Source organism: Rana temporaria, chromosome 1 (assembly GCF_905171775.1).
Source record: "Rana temporaria chromosome 1, aRanTem1.1, whole genome shotgun sequence".
Taxonomy (NCBI): domain Eukaryota; kingdom Metazoa; phylum Chordata; class Amphibia; order Anura; family Ranidae; genus Rana; species Rana temporaria.
Window position 1 is genome coordinate 339,870,201 of NC_053489.1, and position 18,332 is coordinate 339,888,532.

General features: G+C 48.8%; 1 protein-coding gene across 1 annotated transcript in view; it reads right to left on the reverse strand.

Annotated features, from left to right (window-relative positions):
* LOC120946822 (glyoxylate reductase/hydroxypyruvate reductase-like) overlaps positions 1-18,332 on the reverse strand; it is a 53,031-nt gene that overhangs the window by 20,656 nt on the left and 14,043 nt on the right. Inside the window, exons 5-6 of the mRNA XM_040361570.1 lie at positions 17,515-17,603; positions 17,248-17,352 (exon numbers count right to left, since the gene is read on the reverse strand). Of these exons, the coding sequence (XP_040217504.1) occupies positions 17,248-17,352; positions 17,515-17,603 (194 nt within the window). The remainder of the gene's footprint in view (positions 1-17,247; positions 17,353-17,514; positions 17,604-18,332) is intronic.

Sequence of the window (18,332 nt, forward strand, 5' to 3'; positions counted from 1 at the left end):
TTCTTGTTGAGTCTCGATGCCATGATATCCACGTCCGGCACTCCCCATCTTTGGCAGAGTGCTTGAAAGACTAGTGGATGCAGAGACCATTCCCCCGGCCATAGAGTCTGGCGGCTTAAGAAGTCCGCCTGAAAGTTGTCCACTCCTGGAATGAATATTGCCGATATGCAGGGCACATGAGCCTCTGCCCATAGAAGAATCAAGCTCACCTCTCTCTGAGCGGCTTGACTCCTGGTTCCCCCTTGGTGATTTATGTGTGCCACGGCCGTGGCATTGTCTGATTGAATTCTCACCGGGAACCCCTGCAATTTTGACGTCCAAGCCCTGAGGGCTAGTCGAGCAGCTCTGAGCTCCAAGATGTTGATGGGCAACTGCTTCTCTGGCTTTGCCCAAGTACCTTGGCGAGTGCAACCATCCAAAATTGCTCCCCAGCCCGTCAGGCTGGCGTCTGTGGTCACTATCTTCCAAGCCACTGGGCTGAAAGACCTCCCCTTCAGTAGATTCTGAGGGTCTAACCACCAACACAGACTTTGTCGGACTCTTGATGAGAGCGGCTGTGGCCTTCTGCTCCATGCTGACAGGATGGCTGCCTGTAGGATGCGAGTGTGGCTCTGGGCGTATGGTACCGCCTCGAATGTGGCCACCATCTTGCCTAGTAACCTCATACATAGGCGAATAGTCGGTTCTTTCTTGCTTAGAACCAGTAGGATTAATTCCTTGATGGCTTTTACCTTCCTCAGAGGTAGGAACACTCCTTGTTGTTCTGTGTCTAATCTCATGCCGAGATATTCCAACTGCTTTGTGGGCTGGAAAGCTGACTTTTCTCGATTTAGGACCCAGCCGAACCTCTCGAGGTATTGGACCGTGAGGGCCACTGCTCGCTCCAAGCCGGGAGACGAGTGATCTATGACTAGGAGGTCGTCCAGGTATGCTAGGATCGTGACCCCTTGGATCCTTAGTTTGGCTAGGATTGGAGCTAGGACCTTCGTGAACACCCGGGGGGCCGTAGCCAACCCGAAGGGAAGCGCCACGAATTGGAAGTGACGCGAAGCCACCATGAAGCGTAGATATCTTCCATAGAGATCTGGTCTTTAGGTCCAAAATTGGCCTGACATCTCCATTGGATTTTGGGATGATGAATAGGTTGGAGTAGAAACCCAGCCCCTGTTCCAGGACTGGTACCTCTACTATTACTTCCTGGGAAAGTAGATGATCTAATGCCGATCTTAATGCGGCTCCCTTTTCCGGATCGTTTGGAATCCTCGACTTCTGGAAATGAGGAGGAGGAAACCTTAGGAAATTTAATTTGTAGCCTGTGGCCACGGAAGACCGTACCCACTCGTCGGGAATGCTGGCTTCCCAAATCTCTGAAAAGGGTCGCAGCCTTCCCCCCACCTTCGTGGGTGGGGGCGCCCCTTCATAAGGTTGGCTTGGGGGCTGGTTTTGCTGGTTTGCGAAACCACTGCCTTTTGCCTCTAACAGCCTGTCCTTGTGATCTGCTGTTGAAGCCGAAGTTTGCTTTTGCAGGAGGCCGTCGATACTGCTTGGCATTAGAGGGCCCCTGCCCAGGGGAATACTGTCGTTTAAACGCAGGTCCCTGAACCTTCTTCTTAGTTGGCAAGAGAGTACTCTTGCCGTTTGAAATGGTCTGAATGTATTTATCTAGGTCTTCTCCGAAGAGTCGTCCTCCATGGAAGGGGAACCCTACCAGGAGCTTCTTGCATGGGGGCTCAGCCTCCCAGCTTTTTAACCATAAGAGTCTTCTCATATGGATAAGGAATAACGATAAACGTGACGCTTGCTGGATTGAATCCTTGATTGCGTCTACCGTAAAACATATGGCCTTAGGGACATCCGAAAAATTTTCTGCCTGCTGGGCCGGAATAAGTTTAAGCATCTGCTTAAATTGATCCGATAATGCTTGAGCGACCCCAATCGCAGCCACAGCTGGCTGTACTACTGCCCCTGCAGTAGTGAAGGAGTTCTTAAGTAGTGCTTCCAAGCGCTTATCAACTGGATCCTTGAACACCTGTATGTTTTCTACAGGGCATGTTAACGATCTGTTAACACATGAGATGGCTGCGTCCACTGCAGGAGTAGCCCATCTTTTGGAAAAATTTTCTTCCATAGGATATAGGACAGAGAACCTTTTAGGTGGTAAGAAGATCTTATCTGGCTTGTTCCAATCTTGGAACAAAATTCCCTCTAATAGAGGATGGATCGGAAACACAGCATTGCTTTGAGGCGCCCTCAGTGAGCCCAAAGCTGAAACCGTCGATACCTGGAGATCTGGTACTGGCAAGTTGAATGTCCTATGGACCAAGTCCGACAATCCTTGAATCCACCAGCTCTCCCTCAGGGAGACTGCCCCAGACTCCTCTGTATCCAGGTCTTCGATCCCTGAACCTACTTGGTCCGTGTCCAAGAGGTCGTCCAATTCCCCTGAGGAAAGGACCTCCTCTTCTGAGGGTCCGCGCTCGGGCGACGGAGATCTATTCCGCTTACTGCCCCGCATAGCTGCGGATATCATTTTTTCCCATGCTTTTCTGCATCTCTTTTAAAGAGGTGAGTAATACCTCCTCCGTGACCATCTTAGGGTTGGACTGACCCGCGTCAGCTCCAGCCCCAGATCCCGATGGCCCCAAGGCTCCCTGTAGGGAAAACAGCAGCATACCATGGTACAATACCGAGGTACACCTGCTACCTATTGGTATTTGGAACTATAAAAGTTAATTGTCCAAACACCTGTTTGGGGGATAAAAAAATGCTTCCTCTCCCCTAGATGACTTTTTTTTTTTTTTTTTTTTTTTTTTTTTTTTTTTTTTTAAATCCAGGAAAGAAAAAACATTCTGTCCCCCTGAGTAGTATTGCAAAGAAAAACTATGAGATGGAAAAGAAACAGCCTATTTCTAGGCTTGACAAAACAGTCCTCTGAAGACTGCAATATCCTTTCTGGCCACTGTGTGTCCTCGGCGCCCCGTGCTGCCGCTCTGGTCTTTCTCCTCAGTTCCAAAGTATTGAATGGAACAAACAAACAAGGAAGGGCCGCCCCTTCCTTTAAGCCACTGACCCGCCCTTCCCCCCCAGCAATCTCAAACAGGAAATGCCCCTCCCGACAGGGGGAGGGGGGGGGGATTTTGGGAGGAAGGGACCTCTCTGTTCCAGCAAACTGCAGCCTGCAGCCTGGAACCATGAGGAGGTCAGCGTTTTGCCTGCTTGCAGGCTCTGAGGAGGAAGACTGAATGGAGCATCGCCTGGAGGCCTGCAGGTAAGCAAAGCTCTCTGACACACACATATATTTTTATATAACACAGGCCCCACTCAATGCTTTTCCAACACTACAAGGAGGTCACATCTTATGGGGAATAATACATAGAGAGCCATCCTATCTTTATGATATGTGACTAGTTTGCCAGATGCAGTGCATAACTTTAGGCATGTCCCCTGTGACCCCCCAGAAAAAACCTGCTAAGAACCAAGTTCCGCAAGTTTTCCCCTCACTTACCTGCTCCATGCCGCAGGACTTTGCCAAGCAAGAGGCCCAATCTTCCCCCATCTCCGTGGGGATGTCTAGACCTTCAGGCCCTGGGTTCCTATGAAGGATCCACTGTCCTGGGCCCATATAGCACCCTGGCAACAGAAAACTTTAGGTACCCAAAGGTTTCTAAGTTCTGGGCCCAGGGTCCAGCTCTCTAAAAAGAAAAGCATTATGGGCTATACCCCAAGGGTTTGGGGTCCGGTTACTGACCACTTTAGCGCTGAGGCTTTTTTGGACAGAACCGGTAGCTCACCTAATCCCAAGGATGCGGAGGCAAGCTAAACCATGACTAACACCTAAGACACTGGCGTAAAAACTGAGGTACTCCTCCTATGGGAGGGGGTTATATAGGGAGGGGCATTTCCTGTTTGAGATTGCCAGTGTCTACACCTGAAGGTACTCCATATAACCCATATAGTAATGAATGCCGCTCTGTGTCCCGTGATGTACGATAAAGAAAAGAATTTGAGGTGGAGGCTATCTTGAGCTGCAGGAAAAGAGGAAGGCAGTTGCAATACCTTATAAAGTGGAAGGGATATCCCCCTGAAGATAACTCTTGGGAGCCTTCCCGGAATCTCCATGCCCCTCGCCTGATTCGGGCCTTTCACCTGGAACACCCGGAGTTAATGACCAGTTTGGGCGTCCGGAGTCCGCCCCTTGGGGGGGGCACTGTCAGGGTACTAGCTCCACCTCTGACAGATTCCCGCACATGCCCAGTAGAATGACATTTCGGCGCATGCCTGTGCGTGGTTTGCGCGCACGCATGTGCGGTACGGCAGCTCGCCGTGTGCGTGGAAGCGCGCACGTGCACGTATGCAGCAACCCTGGAGGCCGGACACTCCTATTTAAACCAGCAGCCTTCCCTGAACAGGTTGCTGGTTTGTCATCAGCTTTAGTGAGTTTACCTGTTGCCATATCTCCTTGTTTTGACCCGGACTTCCTGACGACTCTCCTCTCACCCGGAACCTCTGACCTTTTGGCTAACGTACCTTGGATTGCTGCTGTCTCCTGCCCTTTGACCTTGGCTTGTACCTACGGACTTTCTCTGCCTTCTCCAGCCTTTGACCCACGGCCTGTGACCCGGACTTGCCTTTATCTTATGCTTGTTTCTTCTGGGCCTCCTGCCAGTAGCTGCCTGATCTCCAGTTGCTTCCAGTCTTCCACACCTGCTCAGCCACCTTCAGACGCACCAAGTCTACCAACCTGCTTCCGGCACCGGTGCCTCCTTGTGCCTTCCCTCCTCTGTCTCAACTCCAGAGAGTGGACTGCGCAGGGTCGCAAGGGTGAACCGTCCTCAGCATCTCGGCCTCGGTGAGTACAGGTTCCTGATACTTAAACCTTTGCCGCTTTATCTGCAACAATAGCAACTTGCGAAAGAGGCCTAGAAGACCAAGAAGCTCACTTTCATATCTTCTTTCAACTCCAAGATTATCTCAAAAACAAAAATAGAAGAAGCTGCCTGAGGTAACAAGTACTGCAGATCTGCTCCCAACTGTAAAGGCCATTTTTGATAAACTCCTAGGCACCTCAGATGCTGTAGATCTTAAAAAACTGATAGGGTTCACATGACCCTGTGTCCTAAACGTTCTGACTCTGTTATCTCCTGGGTCCACTTCTTCAGAACAAGAGAGTAAATTATGCACAGCCAGTGTTCATACTCATTAACTTTGATTGTAACCTCAATTACTCTGCTTCCTGACCTCTCCAAGCATACTTTGGACTAATGGAGAGCCCTGAAGCCCCTTGTTATTTGATGTGTCCTGTGTATGACTGTAACAGACTGCACACGGTTCTATTATTGTCGACCGTAGCCGGTCTGGCTACAAACGAACTACAGGTACCATCTAGGCCTTAACTGGAAATCAACCCACTCCTGCATCTACGCTGCCAAGCTTACTAGAGTTGCTGCGGACAGCCCAAGATATCCCCCACCAGGAGACCCTCCATTAATGAATGAATCTCATTGCTGCTGCAATACTCTGCTTACTGGAGAACACCGATCCTCTACAAAACGGATAAGTACCATTGCTATGTTACATTTGTTACTCTAGAATTGCCCGGATCAAATATATCTTTCCTATGGACTGTATTTGAATGTACCTTTACTTTATACTACGGCACTGCTTGGAATTACTTAGTGTCTCTTCAGCTGACCGCTGTGAAATATCTTAAAGGAACATACATTTTCAAATCAATTACGCTAAGTCGCCTCTCTCCAGTAAATTGTTAATTGCATACAGTAATTTCATATGCTACGTGCTTGACATATGTTGTTAAAAGTATATAGGCTCACGCCCTAAGTTACTGAACATGTTCACCTTAAATTTTCTATGCTAAGCATTGAAGGTATTTCATACCTGCAACCTTAGTGGCCTAATGCATTAATTTATGTTAAAGTGATATGATGTAGAGAACCCCCAAACTCCTGTTCTTTGATTGGAGTGACGCCTGGGGTCCGGTACTGATAATCACTTGCATATAGTAGTGCATTGGAATCTTTATGTGCATTATAATCTTTTAACGCTAAGGATTGGGCGCATGTTGTAATACGTCCTTAGTAGCTCAACGCATTCCTTTTTGTGAGAGAGATGATGTAGAGAACCCCCAAACTCCTGTGCTTTGATTGGAGTGACGCCTGGGGTCCAATACTGAAATCTCACATAACATAGAGAGGTGCATTGAAATCTTTTGCTAACCGCAGTTGTGGTTAACTCCTGTTCACCATAGATTGTGACAATGACCCATACAAAATCAGACTACTACAGCCAAACACTACCTTTAAGTCTTACATGAGCTCCTAGAATGCACTATTTTAGTTGGATGTAACTTTATTTCACTCTTAAACGTTACCTGGATACCTCCTCCAACGCAACTTCTGTTCTATATACTCAAATAAACCTTTTAATTGTTTTACTTTTCTCCCACCAACTAATAGATATGTAGTGGGTCCTACATCCACAGGACACAAACTACACCTTCTACTCCACTACTGATACTATAGTTGTATATTTCACTAGCCACTATGTTCTTGAGGGGAGTCCTACTGTTGACATTGGCTCTCTTATATGATCAGTCCACTTCCCATTCATGCTCTCTCTAGATGTTCTCATGGCCATGCAGTCTGAATGAATGTGGTATCTCAGTGTCACCTTTCTCACTGAACTTACCAGCAACCAAGCGGTAATTGACACTATAAATAACTTTATATCATTGGTCTATGAAGAAGTCCATTACAGACGTAATGTGTAAGGCAGGGTTTCCTTCTATAACATCATCAGGCCGATACACTATTAGGTGGATTCAGAAAGACTTAGGCTGGCGTATCAGTAGATATGCCAGCCTAAGTCTGAATGTGCGCAGGCGCTAATTTAAGCGTATTCTGGAAACCAGATACGCTTAAATTAGGCTCAGATACGAGCGGCGTAAGTGTCTTACACCGTCGTATCCTAAAGTGTAATTTTTAGGCTGACCGCTAGGTGGCGCTTCCATTGCGGTCGGCTTGGAATATGTAAATCACTAGATACGCCTATTCACGAACGTACGCCCGGACGACGCAGTACAGATACGCCGTTTACATAACGCATTATCAGGCCTAAAGTTATTCCATCAAATAGCTGGAATAGTAATGTTAAGTATGGCCGTCGTTCCCGCGTCTAAATTCGAAAATTTTACGTCGTTTGTGTAAGTTGTCCGTGAATAGGGATTTACGTCATTTACGTCCATGTCTAAACCAATAGGACCGTGTGGCGTACTTTGCCGCAATGCACACTGGGATATGTAGGAGGACGGCGCATGCGCTGTTCGTAAAATACCTCAATCACGTAAGGTCACCCCCCATTACCATAAAACACGCCCCCTCAGCTAAATTTGAATTAGGCACCATTACGCCCGCCCGATTTACGCTACGCCGCCGTAACTTAGCAGGCAAGTACTTTGTGAATCATGTACTTGCCTCGCTAACTTACGGCGGCGTAGTGTAAACACGATACACTACGCCGCCGCAAAGATAAGCCTGCCTACCTGAATCTAGCTATATAACTGTCTGAAGGGGAGAAGAGTGCCAAGAGGCATACAAGCACCTGACAGGACACGAGAGACGGGGGATTTTTGTAAAGGGAAGGATTTTTTTGCTATTACCTTACAGATGAGAGCTGTCATGAGCTGGCTGCTACTAGTTTTAAGCTGATTAAGATGTCATCTGACCTTAGAGGTCCAACACTGTGAAGTATACAGATTTGTCAGATAGTTTAACTTTCTATTATTACAAGTACTACAGGGAACCTGAAAAAGTGGTTTCATTATGTAGCACCCTCTAGGTAGGTAGGTGCTAGAGGTAGGATTCTTTGTTAGGATAGGTAAATTTAGGTAGACCTGGCTGGTTGCTAGGCCGTTTTTTTTTTTTCATTCTGGGCTGTGAGTGGCTCAGAGTAGCAGCTGGTGACTCACAGGCAGCATCACTGAGACCTCCTCTCTCTTCTTTTCTAGAGTTTGCTGGAAAGTTCTAGAAAGAGAGAAAGAATGGAGGGGTGGAGCTGCCTGGGGTGTTTTAGGGGGCCCTGACCAATACCCCAAACTGGATTGGCAGGGGCCAGGCCTCCTTAAATACCTAGGGTCAGCCCAGCTGGGGAGGAGTTATTGGGTGGAAGAGCTGGAGTGAGAGAGTGTGGAGGCTGTCCAGGGCCTTTGAGGGAGCTCCCCAGTCTGGGGGGGTGAACTTGGGCCTGGGCTTGGGTGCAGTCGGGACCACCTTCAGGAACGCATGAAGAGGTCCTGGACTGGAGGCACAAGACAGAGCAAAGAGAGGACAGAGGGAGAGAGCACAGCTAAGAGACTCCCGGGAGGACAACTGGTCACAGCTACACATCCTTTGCAGTCACTTTCACCTCAGTGACTGAACAAAAGTAAATAAATATACCCCTGTGAAAAAGTGTGTCTTACATATACTAAATACTAAAAATTGCATATATATATATATATATAAATATATACATATAAAAATACACATAAAAGTAAACTAAATAATTGAATAAATGTGATTAATTATTCAAAACGTTCATCCAGTGGTCAAAAATATAGTCTATAAGTGATTCAATTTCAAGTGATTAAACTTTCAGGTGTCCACTTAGTCTTCTTGAACAATCTTCCTTAAGACCTTTCACCAACCATAAGTGCTCAGGCTTACCTGTAGGTGCTTGAAATATCTCCTAAACCTACAAGGTTTAGGAGACATTTGCAATGTCCCTGAACGATGCAATCTACTGCGCATGCGCTGTCTTGAAATGGCACGCTGTGGGCAAGCTGGAGTCAAGCCGTGACTGGGGAGTGACGTCACGTGACTCCGGCCAGTCACAGAGCCAGAGTTCGTGGCCCAGGAAGGAAGAGGGGTAAAGAATGGATGCTCACTGCCAGTGAGGAAGATGGGGACATCGTGGGCTTCTCCTGCAGGTAAGTGTCACATAATGGGCTACTATGCGATGCATAGTAGCCCATTATGCTTTACCTTTGCAGGGAAACAAAGAGGAAGTAAAACCCATCAGGGTTTACTTCCTCTTGAAGGATTCAAGTTCCAATGTTGAACTCCTTTGTTGCTAACATTCCCCTGTCCCCTTCCCATTCCCACCAGTCTACTCTATAGGAAATCCTCCATTGTCATACCCACTTCTTTATGTCTTCTTGATTGGTGACAAAAATGTGTGGCAGAGCTCAGTTGTGCAGCTATCCACAAGGCATAAATACCTTTCCTACTGAAATCACGTGTCGCACTGGTCATGATAGGAAGTTAAACTACCTGACAATTCTGTATACTTCTCAGTGAGATCTCTGTGCTTGAGTTCCCTGGTATGCACACCTGCTGTTGCCATTAAGAGGGTTTCCACTGTATTTGTTAGTGTTTTTATTTATTTTATAATAAGCAGAGTGTAATAAGAGGTTCCAAAAATTCCACCAGACCATGTAACTCATCTAACCTCGGCACTCCCTGTAATTAGTCCTCATTTACAGGAGTCGATCCCAAATTGTCCTCTTTCTGTAGCCCGACGCTGATTAATTTTGTGATTTCAGCCATACACACACACCGAGTTGCTTCTTAATACTTTGTCTTATTGTTGTTACTTGAGTTTTTTCAAAGTGGGCTGCGTCCCTACTGTTTTGTCAGAATTCTGTGTAACTTCCATCCCCTTTTGTACACTGTGGACGGCCTCCCTCCTTTGCTTATGTATCATGTACCCCTTGTTCTTTATTCTATATTCTTTAATAAAATATTTGGAAGAGGTGCCAAAAAATGCAAAGGGGGGGGCGTGGCCTGGACATGGCTGAGTGAGGACGCAGGAACTTGGAGCTCCCGGCCCTGTCCCCTCTTTAACCGGCCAAACTCAGCGAATTTAGGCATGCAATCTGCCAAAAAGTCCAAAAGACGATCTGCAGCCCGCACCACCCGCTCCACCACGAAATCGGGAGATTTACACCGTTTTTTTGGCTCCTCTACGGCGATTCCTCCGGGCGCGAGGGTGGCGGCGCCAAGAGCAAGCCCACGTGGCGGACCAGCGGAGGAGCTAGAACAAGACCTCTGGACCTTTCGACCGGAGGAAGCAGCAGTACACCCCGCTACTCCGGGCACACCCGAGGACCGATACCCAACTATGGCGGCCCTCTCCCCTCCGGCCGGAGGCTCCTCAGCGGAACAGGAGATAAGGGCGCTGCTGCAGGCCCTCCCCACAAGGCAAGACATAGAGTCTCTCATCCTCAAGCTGGAGGAGACTCATAGGAGAGACGTCCAGGAGGTACGAGCGGAGATATCCACGCTGTCAGACAGAGTGACCACCGGGGAGGGATCGCTGTCGACCCTGGAGCGGAGAGTGGCGGATCTGGAGCGGGACCGTGACCACCATAGAGAAGCGGCTACTACGCTCCAACTGCACCTGGAAGAGGTCGAAGACAGGAGCCGCCGCAACAATCTTCGGTTGCGGGGGATCCCTGAGACGGTAGAACCCGAGGCCCTGGATGATGTTCTGCTGGGCCTGTTCCGCGACTTGCTAGACAACCCGGCGGAGATCGTGGAGGTGGACCGTGCACACCGCGCCCTGGGCCCAAGGTCGGCCGATCCAGACAGACCGCGGGATGTAGTGTGTCGGCTGCTGCGTTATACACAGAAGGAGCGCATCATCCGCGGCGCGTGGGACAGAGGGGAGATCCTCCTGGAGGGGGCAGTGGTGAAGGTGCTCCCGGACCTTTCAAGAGCGACACTGCGCAGAAGGGCGATGCTGAAGCCCGTCCTGGACCTAGCTAGACAGCGGGAGTTTACCTACCGTTGGGGCTACCCGCTGGCGGTGACCTTCAGGAAGGATGGAGCAGCTTTCACGGTCCAGTCACCAGCGGACCTACCGGCCCTCTTCCGTTTTCTGGATGCGGACCAGATACCGATCCCCGACTGGCTGCAGATACTACCCCGCGCGGCAGGAAGATCAGGTCCCTCACACTACAGACCGGGAATGGAGAACCGACAGAGGGGACGTGGACGGAGGAGACAGCGAGCCCCCTCAGGAGAGGAACGCCGTGAGTAGGCCTTGGGCCACGATTCCCTGACCCCCCCCAGACTCCCACCTAATCCGTTCTCCCGGTCCCTCCGGTACCCTTCAGTAGATGTCCCGGTAACTCTCCCACGATGGTGTGATGCGAGCTCCAGAACACTGGACACCGCTCTTTGCGGCTCCCCCGGGACTAGGCAACCACTAGCCACTCAGATCCCTGTTGAGGCCCCCCCGGCCCGTACCCTGCCCCGAGCACTCTAAACTATGTCACCTACACTACTGGGGACCCATGGTTTATATCCGGGCCTTGGGGGTATACTGCAATAATGGGGCTCCCGCGCTGTTAGAGCGCGCCCCGATCTACCCTATAGATGCATAAGTGCCCCCCACGAGAGAGAGAACCCCCCTGCACCAATGAAGACTTTGCCATGCCAAGGATATTCACACGGGACAAACGGGGCTCGTCTACCCTCCTTTGACTGTGTTCTTAAATCACCTGATCTGTTTTTCACTTTTTATTTTCCTTGCTCTGCCCGGGCATGATCTTTTTGTTCCCCCTTTTTTTTTTATTATGCCTACCCAACCGTTGGCAAGGCGGACCACTGGGGGAAACTTTGAAATCGGGGGAGGGAGACTGCCCCACTGGCCAATGCTCATGTTGAGAACGAGAGACCATTGCTGGGATATGAGCACGTGTGTTGTGATGAGATGCAGGAGGGGAGGTGATGCGGCTTCCCCGGGGGGAGGCGGGTAGGGGGGAGAGGAGACTGGCCCTTTACCATCCTGAGGAGAGATATGAAGTTGGGAGACGCCATGAGTTATTGGGGCGTTATGAGGGAGAGGACGGGAGGAGGGATCTGACATTACGCGGGAGGGGTGCCAGGGGAGATGGGTCATATATATCCCTTACTGAGCCCACTGATCGGTCCCCCTACCGGTTGTGCCCCCTCGATGTTGAGTGGGGTCCCCCGGAAGGGTGCCTTACGGGATACGGGCTCCTTATGTTATATGTCACTGTTTGCCACTTAAATGCTGTTATATGTATATATGGTTTAAGATTGATTGCATTGCCATACTTATGTTATCTTATTTACGTTGGCCGGGGGGGGGGGTTGGATAGAGTCGGGAGCTCGCAGTGCTGGCTCTGTCCAACCACCGACCCACATAGGCCTGCGCTCGAACTCCGGACTAGCTCTGGTGAGCGCTCTAGCTAGTTAAGCTAATTTAGATTTCTCTACCAGCCGCACTCTCTGGTGTCGGCCTTTCTTACTACACTCTATATCTTCTCTATTCTCTTCTTTTTCTGTACCCTATAACTTTTCCATCCCTGGACTCATCCGGGACACCTCCCACTACCTTCCCTTGACCCTCCCTGACTGACCTAACCCCCCCCCCCACTTAACACCCTCCCCCCCCCCGCCCGCCCACGAGCATGGAGGCACTGACAATTGTTTCGTTGAACACTAAGGGCCTAAACACCCCCGAGAAACGCAGGATGCTGCTACAGGAGATGCGCAGCCTGAGAGCAGACGTGGTAATGCTACAGGAGACGCACTTCAGGGAAGACAGGCTTCCAATCTTAAAAAATAGATATTATCCGACGGTTTACCACTCCTCCTTCTCCGAGGCAAAATCCCGAGGTGTCTCTATTCTGATTGCGGCCGGTGTACCTTGGACACTAGACGACATACAGAGAGACACCGGGGGACGCTTCCTGTTTCTAAAAGGACGGATAGGGTCGACAGGCGTTACCCTGGCGAGCTTCTACGTTCCTAATGACAACCAAGACACCTTCCTGACGAAACACCTAGACCGACTGACGAGATTTGCCACCGGGCAGGTGATAGTAGGGGGCGATTTTAATGTTCCACTATCTCCCTTGGAGGACACATCCTCGGGGACATCCTCCACCTCGGGGAAAATGCGCGGACGCATACAAGCAGCACTTCATGCATGCCAACTGGTGGACACATGGCGTCTATTGCACCCGGGGGAGAAAGATTTTACCTTTTTCTCTAGACCCCACCAGGTATACTCCCGGATAGACTATTTTTTGGTCCATCATAGGAACCTGATGGCGGTCAAAGAGGCTAAGATAGGCTCGATAACATGGTCAGACCACGCCCCGGTAATATTAGTATATGCCCTGACAGATAGAGAGACGGAGAGAAGACACCCATGGCGGCTAAACGAATCCCTTTTGCAGGACCCCGAAACACTAGCAGACGTGGTTAAAGAATTGGGACACTATTTTTCCGCCAACACAGTCCCAGACAGTAGTCCGGAGGTGGTCTGGGAGGCCCACAAGGCGGTCGTCCGCGGTATTTTTATTAAGCACGGGGCCAGACGGAAAAGACTTAGGACAGAACAACTAACAACATTAATGGCTAAACTAACATCCTTAGAGACGCAACACAAAAAATCACCGACGAAACAACTGGGCTTGGACCTGGACACAGTACGACGACAGGTGACGGACGTCCTTACGTACAAGGCCAAGGCGACCATCCAGATCTGTAGACGCAAGGTTTATGAGTCAGGGGACAAATGTGGGAAGATGTTAGCCCGCTCACTGAGGACACAAACTAGTGCAGCATATATACCCCACATTGCTACAGCCGGCGGGCAGAGGGTGTCGATGCCACAAGAGATCGCCAGAGAATTCAGGGACTTCTATGACACGTTATATAATATACCCTCAGCGACTCGGAACCCCGACGGAGACCCTTCCCGAGACTATTTGACCACTTCAACCATGCCAACACTCCCAGTCGAAGCCAGAGAGGTATTAGAGGAACCCATTACCCTGCAGGAGCTTCAAGCCGCCCTTGGTAACACCAAACCAGGCAAGGCTCCGGGCCCTGACGGCCTGACAGTGGCGTACTACAAAGCATTGCTCCCTACCCTGGGCACGCATCTGGTTGAGTTATTTAACGGTCTAGGCCTAGGGGGGAGGCTACATGTATCCACCCTACAGGCGCAGATAGCTATCATCCCTAAAGAAGGGAAAGACCCCAGTCAGTGCGGTAGCTACCGCCCTATCTCGCTCCTTAATGTGGACCTTAAACTCCTTACCAAAATCGTGGCGACTAGAATCCAACAACACCTGACGAGCCTTATCCACCTGGACCAAGTGGGATTTGTTCCTACTAGGGAAGCTAGGGACAACACTGTCAAAGTCCTCAATCTATTGCACGCGGTGAACACCTCAAAGACGCCATGCGTCTTGGTGAGTACGGACGCCGAAAAGGCGTTCGATCGTGTTAACTGGCGATTCATGTTTGACACTCTAAGACACATCGGCCTGGGACATAGGATGATGAACTGGATTTCGGCGATGTACACAGAACCGACGGCGCGGGTCAGGGCCAACGGGGTGGTGTCAGAGTCCTTCCAGATTAGGAACGGAACGAGACAGGGATGTCCCCTGTCGCCACTATTATTTGCGTTGACCCTCGAGCCATTCCTGAGACATGTGAGACTGAACACGGACATATCAGGGGTCAAGGTGGGAGAGGGAGAATATAAAGTGTCTGCCTATGCAGACGACCTAATGTTCACACTGACTGACCCTGAGGTATCCCTACCGAGCCTGATGAAAGAGTTCGAGACTTATGGGAGACTGTCCAATATGAAAATCAATATAGGAAAGTCGGTAGCAATGGGAGTGGGAATCTCGAGCCCCCGCCTAGATCGACTGCGCCACGGCTTCAGTCTACAGTGGACGGATACAGCCATAAGCTACCTGGGAACCCGTATCCCTCCGTCACTGCCTCAACTTTTTAAGCTCAACTTCCCGCCACTATTGAAAACCACTCAGAAGCTGCTAGACCAATGGACAACCGGGCTGCACTCCTGGTTCGGGAGGTGCGGTATACTTAAGATGTCCATTCTACCTAAATTCACCTACCTCCTTCAAGCCCTGCCTATACGCATACCGACGGAATACTTCAAACAGGTGCAATCCATGTTTAAAAACTTCCTGTGGGCTGGGAAACATCCCAGGATTCACAAAACAGTGTTGTCCCTACCCAAGGCATATGGTGGATTGGCTATGCCCAATATCCGCACGTACTACCACGCGGCACACTTAAACAGACTAGTGGACTGGTGTAGACACGGGAACACTAAACTATGGCCCCACATAGAGCAAGCTCAAAGCGACATCCCCTTGCGGAGAGCCCCGTGGTGTGTTACGGGGCTGCCCAAACCTCTACGATCTCACCCGCTAATAGGTGCCACGACCAGTATCTGCGAGAAGCTGCTTACTCAACTGGGGTCACCGCCGGCGAATTCGTCCCTAAGACCAGTGCTAGGTAACCCGAATTTTGAACCAGGGCTACGAGACGGTAGGTTCCGAGCGCTAAGAGAGTCGGGTGCGTGTCAGGTCTCCCACTTCAGCATAGCAGGACGCTGGAGGACACCAGCAGAACTAACGGATCAGGGAGGGGGATTCCAACTAGACTTTATGAGGGCAAACCAGCTGAGCCACTTCCTACATACCATGAGACCCCCACAGACAGGGACCCTACCTCTCACACCAATAGAGGAGATATGCTCGGAGACGGGCACATTACCCCACGCGCTATCCATCTTACACAACATACTAGTAACACCGCAAGAGGGATATCAACTCCCCTGTATCACGAAATGGGAACAGGAACTCCAATGCACGTTTTCGACCAAGGTGAGACAGCAGATTCTGACTTTCACACACAAATCCTCTATCTGTACCAAAATACAGGAAACAAACTACAAAATCCTGACTAGGTGGTACCGCACCCCGGCTTTGCTTCACAAACTCTTCAGGTCTACCTCAGAGACATGCTGGCGCTGCCAGGGGGACGTAGGTACACTGACCCACATTTTCTGGTCATGCCCACTGCTGAAGCCCTTCTGGGCGGAGGTCAGGAGAATATCACAGAAATTTACTGAACGCCAGATCCCTGATGACCCAGCATACCTCTTGCTACACGCTAACACATATCCTACACGCGTATACAAGAAATCGGTTATCCGACACCTTCTAGACGCAGCCAAGGCATGCATTCCAGCCTGTTGGAAATCTCCACACCCACCGACGGTGACGATGTGGCTCCGGAGGGTAGATGATATCAATAGAATGGAGGATCTTATCCTCACAGATCAGGATAGACAGGAGTCATATAAAAAGACTTGGCAGCTATGGAATGTGTTCACCTACTCAGATGAAGGACAAGCACTTAGGGGACAGACCTAGATTCCTTGACACGGCTCCCCCCCTCTTCAGGGGGGAGTTGGCTTGGATACTCGGCGGAACGTTGACAGGCCGGATGGCTGACATGCTCCATGCCCGTGGGCAAATCCCTTCACTTCCCCCCCCCTCTCTCTTTTCTCTTTCTCTTCCCTTCCTTCCATGATGCTGTCGGGAACCCGGCTCCCGAGGCGACAACTTTTCTCTAATCTTTGGATGGGTGGCGGGAGGGGTTACTCCCTGCCGCTCCATTCTCTCCCTGTTTTCTGCTCTCCCGATAATGGAAAAGAGAGGGCGTGTCCGCGGATCCTTGACTTCACACCGCACTCCGTTGCTGGAAGCTCCCTAGGAGCAGGGTTATCACGAGGAAAGATGGTGAGCCCGATGCCACGAGTACGGAACAGACGGACCACGGACTAGGTCATACTCACTACCCTGCCACACTGTACTGGTATACTCTTAAACGTCTGAAAATGTTACTGTTTATATGCTGTTAATGTGATCTACGTGGACATGCTCTTTGGTGTGAGTAAATAAAGAATTTTGAAAAAAAAAAAATGCAAAGGGAGGTGAGAACACACAAAACCTAAAAGTGGACAAGAGTTAGAAATTTCTGCAGGAAGATCTAACTGTTTAAGCACCCGAGACATGTACAAGAAGCCAGAAGCTGACTTGACCCACCAGGTTCTACCTAAAACCAGCCAAGTTCTACCTAAAACTTGCCTTTTAGGAATATGAAAGAGCCTGGAGAAATACTTTCGAACCATAAAATATTTAATACAGAACCATTACAAAAATACAAATTTCAAAGATGCAAAACAATCAAAACACCCACATATACAGTACATTAATAAGACTTTTTAGAAATCTACTTAAAAGAATTATCATACCAGGTAGTGCAGAAGTTTATATTCATTTCAAACAGAAAATATAATAGAATCATGTTTTACCATATTCAGCAGAAATCTTTGCTGCTAATTCATGCCTTGGTGCTATATCATTGTACAGAATCTTCTTGATACCAAATGGTTTCAGACGGTTCATAATAGCTTCACCTTTAATGAAAAAGACATTGGTTTTGGAATCATATTCCTTTCAAAGATACAATAATATTTTGTAGTTTTTACCTAATTTGAAACAAGTAAAATAGGCTACATGCCATATTGTATACTGATTCAATTAATCACCATTTTTCCTTTTTTGCTTTGGTTACTCACCTATCCTTCCCAAACCAAGGACTCCAACAGTACTACCAGTCAATCCACTTCCACACATCCACAAAGGCTTCCATGTTCCCCATCCTCCACTAACAAAGGCAAAAAAGATCCACAGAACAGGATTAAAAAAAAGAAAAGTAAACAATAGAAGTACAAAGTAAAACTGATCACTATGGCAACCAATCAGATTATCTAGATCAACCCAAAAATATTAAATCTGATCAGTTGCTATAGGCAACTGGCTGGTATATGCTCCTGTTTCCTCTATATAAGGTTTGTAAATCAGCCCTGCGGTGTACTCAACAACTTACATTAATACAAAAAAAAGACTGCCAACATAAAGTAATTTATCTTTCCACAATTCTATGTAAAGCAACTTCATGGTCTTTTTTTATGATAAGTACATCTTTATATTTCAATAGTTTTTATTAAAGTTTTACAGTACAAACAACAAAGATTTCGGCTTTGCATTAAGCAGATTTCAGCATATGTGGAAAGTCATACCTCAAACTAGTTATGAAAATGCTGGACAATAGTCCGCCAAAAATAAATGAGAGGTACAACTAAACAAAAAAATAACAGAGGTCGAAACCCAATAATTAAGATCATTATAAAAAAAGGGGGGGGGGGGTAAAAACAAAGCAAAGAAAAAGTGCAGAGAATAGAGTAAAGGAGGGAAGGTTGGGAGAGGGGAACTACAGCTTAGTGCCTTGAGACCCATGACTTAAGAGTAGGTTTAGTTTGTGAGTGTTCTGGGGTCGTTTGACAGGTAATTGATCCATGGATCCCATACTTTGTTGAATAACTTCATCTTGTCT